This window comes from Orcinus orca, chromosome 9, assembly GCF_937001465.1.
Source record: "Orcinus orca chromosome 9, mOrcOrc1.1, whole genome shotgun sequence".
Taxonomy (NCBI): Eukaryota; Metazoa; Chordata; class Mammalia; order Artiodactyla; family Delphinidae; genus Orcinus; species Orcinus orca.
This window is the reverse complement of record NC_064567.1, coordinates 22,173,862-22,182,749: the sequence shown is the minus strand read 5'-3', so window position 1 is coordinate 22,182,749 and position 8,888 is coordinate 22,173,862. Positions and strand designations below refer to the sequence as shown.

At 34.1% G+C, this 8,888-nt stretch overlaps 1 protein-coding gene across 3 annotated transcripts in view; it reads right to left on the bottom strand.

Moving 5' to 3' along the window:
- Positions 1 to 345: 345 nt before the first annotated feature.
- TMEM209 (transmembrane protein 209) overlaps positions 346 to 8,888 on the bottom strand; it is a 28,963-nt gene continuing 20,420 nt past the window's right edge. For 2 of the 3 annotated variants that reach the window (XM_033432462.2, XM_033432463.2), the window contains exons 11-15: positions 8,374 to 8,471; positions 6,947 to 7,061; positions 6,749 to 6,846; positions 4,985 to 5,058; positions 346 to 2,102 (exon numbers count right to left, since the gene is read on the bottom strand). In XM_033432462.2, the coding sequence (XP_033288353.1) occupies positions 2,048 to 2,102; positions 4,985 to 5,058; positions 6,749 to 6,846; positions 6,947 to 7,061; positions 8,374 to 8,471 (440 nt within the window). In that variant the 3' untranslated portion in view covers positions 346 to 2,047. Of the gene's footprint in view, positions 2,103 to 4,984; positions 5,059 to 6,748; positions 6,847 to 6,946; positions 7,062 to 7,089; positions 7,441 to 8,373; positions 8,472 to 8,888 lie in introns of those variants that run through there. The other variant, XM_049714499.1, reaches the window with a different exon arrangement.

The window sequence follows — 8,888 nt, the reverse complement described above, 5'->3', positions numbered from 1 at the left end:
GAGTCAAGCAAAGAAAATAAAAACTTGTGAGAAATATTTACTAATTTTAACACAAGGACCAAAAAATTTACCATGTTTGCAGTGCACTGTCTTCCTGAAGTATGAATTCAAACTAATTCATCAAAGTATTTTTAATAAAAGCTATAGTAAGTATATGCTGGCTCAAACATTTGTGAAGACAAGTTAATAAATGAAAGCCACCCAGAGTATAGTGACCCACACCACCCTTAGTATGCAAACAAAGTATCTTTTCTTTTTAATGTGTACCCCTAGTCTTTTTACGTGAAATATTTACTGTATATTGCATTTCTGACACATAAACTTTTTTTAATATAAGAAATGACACATTTTTTATTCTTTGTAATTGTGAAGTAGACACACCAGCTTCTGAAACAGGAGACTTCGATTTTTACATGTTCTTATATTTAACATGTTTAATTGGTATTTTATCATAACAAACAAATTTAACATACATCAAAAGCAGTTAAAAGATAGAAACTTCCTTTCCTTTGGACATCTGACTTTTAAAAAACAGGAACAAGATTTACAAATTACACAAAATGAGCTGCATATGTAATAATGACACGGAGTTATTGAGAAAATACTAGTTTTAGTTGTTTCCAGGTAAAGCAGTCTCTAGTAACATGTCAACCCAAAAAATGCATGCAATTGCTAACTAGCCTTAGATATACTACATATACATGTAAGATAATAAAGATGGAGAGTCAAGCAAAACTTACAAACTTGGTTATTTCATACTTTCCAGATATTTTGAACATATCTAAAAAATTTAAACAGATATCATATGATTTTAAAGGGAATTCAATACAATATTATGGAACAGTGAAACTGAGTTATTAAAACCAAGACAATTGTTTTCTTGATGTCTTCAGCCTCTTAACTAAGACCTAATAGTTTAATTCTATCAGCTAAATTTAACCCAAGAGTTGACTTTTTATTTTTATAGTTGTTTATTTCTTAGTTTACAGTCTTTTATTCCTATCAAGTCTTTGAAACCGGTGTGATTTTACACTTACGGCGCATCGCAATTTGGACTAGGCGTGTTTCAAGTGCTTAACAGCCTCAGGTGTTGCTGTATTGAACAGCACAGGTTTAGAGAGACATATAAAGAAATGCACGTGCCTATGTGATTTCAAACCATGGTCGGTGATATGAAGCAAAGGTGAAAGGTACCAAGAGAGAAAACAGTCAGGGGATCTGCGGGAGGTGGGAATGGAAGGAGTGGGGGGAAGGGAGAGCTTCTTTGGGAAAGCAACATTTAGGCAGAGCCTAGAAGGGTGCTGAGGAGGGTTGGCTAGAGTGGGGCCGGAGTGTCTCAGGCAGCGGGAGTGCACGGAGGCCCTGGGATGAGAGCTGAGAGAGGGCCAGTGTGGCTGGGGCATGGAAGGAGAGGGGCAAGGCAAGACTGGAGTGGAGGCAGGGGCAAGGGGGGCAGAAGGAAGATCAGGCAGCATCTTTCAAACCATGTTCAAGACTGTGAACTTCATCAAGAGTTGACTTTTTAAACATTAATACCGTCAAACCTCTTCCAATAATATTTTTTAAATGCATATGAACTATTACTTAAAAGTTTATCTCATTTCTTTAAATATGGGCCTTGGGTTAATTTGTTGAACACTGGGGTAATATAAACACTAAAAAAAATAAGCAATTTGCTTTTTTAAAAAAATTATACTAAATAACTCAACTGAAAAAACAATTTTTGTGGGGAGGAATCAGGCAGATGATTCTTATTTGGGGGGGTTACAGTGAAGAAGGACTCAAGGGGGAACTGCACTGTTTTGGCCAACAAAAATCTGAAGGATTGCAGTTTTTTCCTGAAATGATAAAGTAATGTTTCTTGGTGTAGAAGATATAGGGCATACTTTTACAAAGAAGTTTCATAATAGCTAATTTTTTGTTAAATCTAAAGTCTGTAACATACACATATGTATCTTATTTCAGAAGAGGCAGTGACTCAGAGATACTTAGATTCAACTTCTGATTCAGTCAAATGAAGTCCAAAAGTTTGGAATTAAATGACCCACTACTCGCCAAAAATCCACAAAATATTCACACCGGATAGACCAAGATTAACTCTCCTATAAAGAGAAAAAAAAAAGTTTTAGTGGAATTGATTGCCCAGCATTTAAGGTCTTTTTTCAAATAACTAAAATAGGAGTCTTTACAAGGGGTACATGTTTAATTAACATTTAGTGCTTTTCTGAAATGTTATGTTACACATGGTTTATCAGGTGAATTCCAGAAACAGTAATTACTTTCTTAACTGTGCTTAAAACCCAAATTTAGAATAAATGGACTTATGGAGTGTTGAAAATTAATTTTTCAGTGGACCTCAAGAATTATTACAACAGATAGAGTTAAACAGGACAATTTTAGCAAGTAGGATTTAAGTAAAAGTGTCAATTAAATTTTTAAAAATTGAGGAGTTAGAGATGCTAGGCCTCTTAGAGAATTTTACCTGTTCAAAAAAGGTCATTTCATCAACTATATTTTCCCATTTCTCCATACCCTCACCAACACTGCAAATGATAAATTTCAATTTGATAGAAAAAATGTTTTAATTCTGGCTTGATTGTATATGAGACTAAGCATCTTTTCATGTTCATTAACCATCTGCACGACACTCTTCTATGAAAGTCTCTCGTGTCTTTGACCATTTCTTATATTTTTCTTTTCTAATTAACGTATATGCTCCTTATACATGATGGATATCAACTTGGCTTTGCTCTAAATATTGAAATTATAAGTCTTTGTCTCAGTTTGTCATTTAGTTTTAAACTTTATTTATGGTGTCTTTTACTGAACAGGACACAAATTACTGTGCAGTCAATTCTGTCTAGGTTTTTTTCCCTTTTGGATGTAAAACTTTCATCTCATTCCACTACCGCACAAATATGTGGCATTGAACTGATAATAGATTTGTATTAAACTGCTGTGTTATGGGCATGATTCCAAATGGTCTATACTTGAGCCACTTGCTTATTTCCTTTAAGCAAAGGAAATTTCCTTCCTTTAAGGTATAGGACAGCAGTTTTTAACATTTGATTGTTCCAAAATGTATTAAAAAGATTAATCATATTTTAAGTTAATTTCAAAGACTTTGCCCTTGGTTAAAAAAAAAAATCCCAAATAAATAAAACACAGATTAGTTTTAGTCTAAAATGTTTCATTTTCCACATGTAAGTTCCTCATTCAGAGAAGATAAGCACTTTAAATATTATACCAATTCTTTTGGGTCTCTGTGTAAATTACTGCCCCACTAAGATGTTACAGAAAACCCAAATGAACTTTTTGGCCAATCCAATACTTTTACAGATTTTACATTTTTATGTATATGACAAACTATATATGGTACTCAACACAAGCTTCATGCTGTCATGACAAATCACTTAAGTATCAAGTATCAATTTAGATTTTTAGAGAAAAGATAAATTTTCAATTAAAACCAAAAATTCATTATTTATTTAAAATATTTCTAAGTTAATTCCTCACTTCAAAATAGTCTTCCAGAAACACTGTTAAGAATTACAAAACAATATATTTATAGCACATTCCATCTTTCTAATACATGTATATCTTTCTAAATACTGCTAGAAAATTTAGGAAAAAAGTCTGTATTTACTGACACAGAAGAATATCCAAGATATACCATAAGATTAAAAGGCAGGTCACAGAGTAATATGTTTGGGTACAATATATTTTTAAACAAAATGAAAACTAAAAAAAAATCAACTTTCTCCAGAAAGGAGTCTAAAAATGCACACCTGAAACTGTTAACACAATGGATACCTCGAGGGAGAGTTGATCAGAAGAGAGAGTTGATCAGAGGGGAGTTTTCAATGTCTAGTTTATACACTGCTATATTGTTTAAATATTTCTATATTGAGCATGCATTATTTTTGTAATTAAAAAAATAAAGAAAAAAGAGCCATGGTAGCATAAATATTCTTTAACTCAGTATATCCAACGCATTATTTCAACGTCATCAATATACAAAATTATTAGAGATATTTTACTTTTTCTTTTTTGGTACTAGGTCTTCAAATTCTAGTCTGTGTAGTTTACACTGACAGCCCATCTCAATTTGGACTAATCATGTTTCAAATGCTCAATGCCACATGTGGCTGGCGGCTGCTGTATTGGACAGTGGAGTTCCAGAACCTGTATAAAACAGGGCACCTATAAAACTGAAAAGAAGCATGCATACCAAACTGGAACAGACCCCTGATGTTTTCTATTCAGCCCTTCCCTTTACATTTTTTTAACCTCAGGTTACACAGTGCAGGCAGAGATGGACCCAGAACACAGATTTTCAGACTTCCAGTCCTTGCATTACCAGATTTACCCAGCATTAGCTGAGGTCCATTTACTTCAAATTACTACAAATATTATTTGAAGGACTAAAATTTCAAATCATCTAAATAACAAGACAGCAATTTTGAGTTTATTGTAACAGTATGTGAGCTTCATTACTAAGTATTTAGAATAAACAAAGTAAACAATTTCAACTGACCATTTTTCCATCCCAATTAACAATATTATGGAACTGGTGCTGACTTAGTCTCTCTGAAAGTGTAAACATTTTGCAGAAGGCTTTGTGTCTGAAGTGGGATAGCTTGAATAAATAGAACTCCAGTTTTGTTTTTGTTTTTAAATTTTAAAGTGGCAAGAGCCTGATATATCAGGGTTGTTCCTCTGGGGGACACAGCTGTAAAGCCAATGATGTGGTCAAATTGCCTTTTTATCAATGGGGAAATGGAGGTTCCAAGGAATTACTGTAATGGACTTGCTCAAGATGGCAGAGCTGGTTAGTGACAGGGCTGAGCTAGTACTAGAAGCCATATCTCTTACTGTTCAGTCCACAAATCTTCAGTATATGATGCTGCCTTCTGCAGCATCTGAACATAAGGAAAACAGTATATAAGTTAAGTACTTGTATTTTTAAAGCATAAGTACTTACCCAAGCATTCCTGACTCTTTGGTCTTTATGATGTAGAGAAACATTAATAATGTATGAAACATATTATTTCGGCCCTGGAACAAAGACAAAAAATACAGCAAGATTTAAACCTAACGAAACCAAACCATTCAGCCTGATAGGTAAATGCGATCCTATCAATTTATATTCTACTAACTCGGAATTCCATGTAATTCAGCCTTTCATTCATTCATTAAACAAAGTGCCCACTTTGTGCTAGGAAGTGGGAATACTGTGGTGAATAAAACAGAGAGGATCCATGTAATTGAGGAGCTTAAGGTCTAGTAGGAAAGGCAGACAGGAAACTCAGAATTACAATAAAGTGTGATGAATGTTATGAGAAAGAAGAAGGTGTAGGGTGCCATGGGAACATATGCATTAAACCCAGAGTGGTGAGGCAAGCAATGCCTCCCTGAGAGAGAAATTTTTAAGTTGAGACCTGAAAGATGAGCAGAAATAAACACATTGGGAAGTTCCCATACACGGGAAGCAGCATTTATGAAGGTCTGGATGGGAGCTATTCTGAAGCTGGTACCCCTGTATCCTACACACAAAAAATACTCTATCCCCCAAATTAACAGCATAAACAACAATGTTGGAATTAAAAAACCTTTAATCACACTTCAAAATACATTATGATATATGTTAACAGTGTAAGTAACATATTAAATGTAAATTTATTTTATCTACAAGGGACTATGAGGCAGCATTTTGCCAGCACTAAAATCAAACTATTATATGTAATTTCTGGTCTGTGAAATAGCTCCTGATTTAGATTTTCAATTTACTGATTAACTTATACCTGCTTATTCTGATTTAGTGTTTTTACTAAAAAATCTTAGGATATATGATTTTTAAAGACAGTGTTTCTTTAAAAAAAAAAAAAAGGATTTGCATGGAACTTGAATGGCCCAAAATATTTACACTTACAAAGTTGAAATATTAAACTTAAAAAAAAAAAAGAAATATTCTCTTCCGGGTATCTGATGAAGTGAAGGATACAATTTATGATTATAGTCTATGTAAAATTTCTTAGTATAGATGCTGGTAACAAAAATAACTGCAAAGGTCATCAACAGAACTGATGTTTGTAATCAAAAGTAAAATACCTGGATAGAAGTGTAAACTGGTACAATCATCTTTTTGATAACATATTTTAACAGCCTTGAAAATATTCTATAACCTAGAATTCCATTTTTGGACTTCAGGCTAAAAAACTACCCAAAATGCAGACAGCTATATGCATAAAGGTATTTATGATAATGAAGACTTAGAAACATCCAAAATATCTAACTGTAGGGGAGTGGTTAAATAAATTATGTTATAATTTTATTGTGAAGTTTTAAAATAGCCATTAAAAAGTGTTTTAACGAAGATTCTTAAAGGCATGGAAAATTATAACATTAATTTTAAAAAGGATATAAAACTACATAAATAATATGATTTCAACCCATAAATAAGTACAGAAAAAGACCAAAATGAAATTTATCAAAAAAATTGTACCAAATGTTAACAAGAGCTTCCTGTAAATAATGGAATAATGAACTTTTCTTCCTTTTCTTCATAATTCTCCAAATTAAGCACATATTACTTTTATAGTTTTAAAAAAAGGGATACAAAACTAGCATTTTTTCCCTAATTTAAAAAGTTTACCTATTCCATAAACAAGAGAATCTAATTTTAAAAATATTAACAAAGCAAGTCATCCATGACATTAGTAATAGCAACTGCTACATTTAGAAGTACCTTTGGAAGACTGTAGAAATGACGCTGGTAGATTAGCTCATAATGGGGAGGGTTGATAGCACTCTGATAAATGCAAAAAACATTCTCATTTGTCACGTCTGTAAAGGAAATATGCTACATTAAAAAAACAAAACCAAACCACTAGATGTATTTCATGTGAAAAGCTCAATTCATCCTTTTAGGAGAGGTTGTTTATACCTGGTTTATTTGGTGTCTGAACAAAGTGCTGAGAAGTAAATGTTTTTCCATCAGGGTATTTAGGATGTGGAGGTAGTCTGGAATCAAGGTAGGTGCAAAACACATGCATGATGATCTGAAGACGAGGAAACAATTTTTCAAAGTCAGCATGAAAATCGATCAAGTATGTATGTGGTACTTTTAAAACATGTTTATAATGACTCCAATTTTTTTTTTTTTTTTGCGGTACGCGGGCCTCTCACTGTTGTGGCCTCTCCCGTTGCGGAGCACAGGCTCCGGACGCGCAGGCTCAGCGGCCATGGCTCACGGGCCCAGCCGCTCCGCGGCATGTGGGATCTTCCCGGACTGGGGCACGAACCCGTGTCCCCTGCATCGGCAGGCGGACTCTCAACCACTGCGCCACCAGGGAAGCGCATGACTCCAATTTTTAAGTTTTTCTCCAAAGAAAGAATTAGCAAAAATGTTTTCAAGTGGTTATATCTGTAAGATGAAATCTATGAAATGAAAAGATTAGAGCAAGACATTCCTAGTTTTCTGTTAAGGGGATCATTCACACCCATATAGGTAATTAACAGCAAAATCAAAATAAAATACACATACATTCAATTCTGAATTTGAGTATCAGCATTTAAACTTCATTTTCACACATAACAGTCACTATAAAAAACAAAACAAACATAATTTTGAAAAACTCTTAAATGCTCAAAAACTTTATACTCTTTGATTTCATAAATCTAATTCTAGGAATCTTTCTTAAAATCATAATCCTAAATAAGAAAGAAACATGCATTATGTTACTCCTGGCAGTATTATTTAAGACAGAAAAACAAAAATCCCTCCCCCACTACATGTTTCCCAAACTTTTAGGTCCAATATAGGAGAACAGTTAAATGACAGTGTGTAATAGTGCAAATAACACTGAAAAGTGAAAAAAAGCAGGAGACATAATTTTACATATGGGATTATTATATCTGTATCGATAAAAACATTAAAAATAGCACAATATAAGTAAAGAAAAAAAAAGAAGAAAATATACCAAAATATTAACAGTGGTTGGGTTAAGATGCTGGTACAAAAATTTTGTATTTCTACTTAGTTTCTATTCATTTATTTTATTTTCATTTTTATTTATTTATTCATTTATTTATTTATTTTTCATTTTTATTTATTTTATTTATTTTATTTTCATTTTTATTTATTTATTCATTTATTTATTTATTTTCTTTTTTGGCCTCACTGTGTGGCTTGCAGGATCTTAGTTCCCTGACCGGGGATTGAACCCGGGCCCATGGCAGTGACAGCCAGCACTGAGTCCCAACCACTGGACTGCCAGGGAATTCCCTCTAAGTTCTTTTTAATATTCATTTTTATAATGGAAAAATAAACCCAATAACAAAAATGTCAAACTGATAAAACTGGGGACTTACAGCAGAATCAGTGGGCAGGTCTGTATCCCACTTGCGGCCTTTGAAGTCTCCACCTCTATTCCATCGAAATGAGCTCATACAGCCTCCTTGGGAAAGTTCTGTAGCAACAAAGGTAAAATAAAATAAGCTAAGAATATACAAGAAAGAAGGAAAAAAAAAGGCTAAGGGGGGGCTTCCCTGGTGGCGCAGTGGTTGAGAGTCCACCTGCCGATGCAGGGGACACAGGTTCGTGCCCCGGTCCGGGAAGATCCCACATGCCGCGGAGCAGCTGGGCCCGTGAGCCACGGCCACTGAGCCTGCGCGTCCCAAGCCTGTGCTCCGCAACGGGAGAGGCCACAACAGTGAGAGGCCCGCGTACCGCAAAAAAAAAAAAAAAAAAGGCTAAGGGGTTACAATAAGGAAAGTATAACATCTAAAAACCTGATCAAAACATGCAGACAAAGAAATACAAGATATAAAAAATTAAATAGCACCATGGGGACTTCCCTGGTGGTTCAGTGGTTAAGAATCAACCT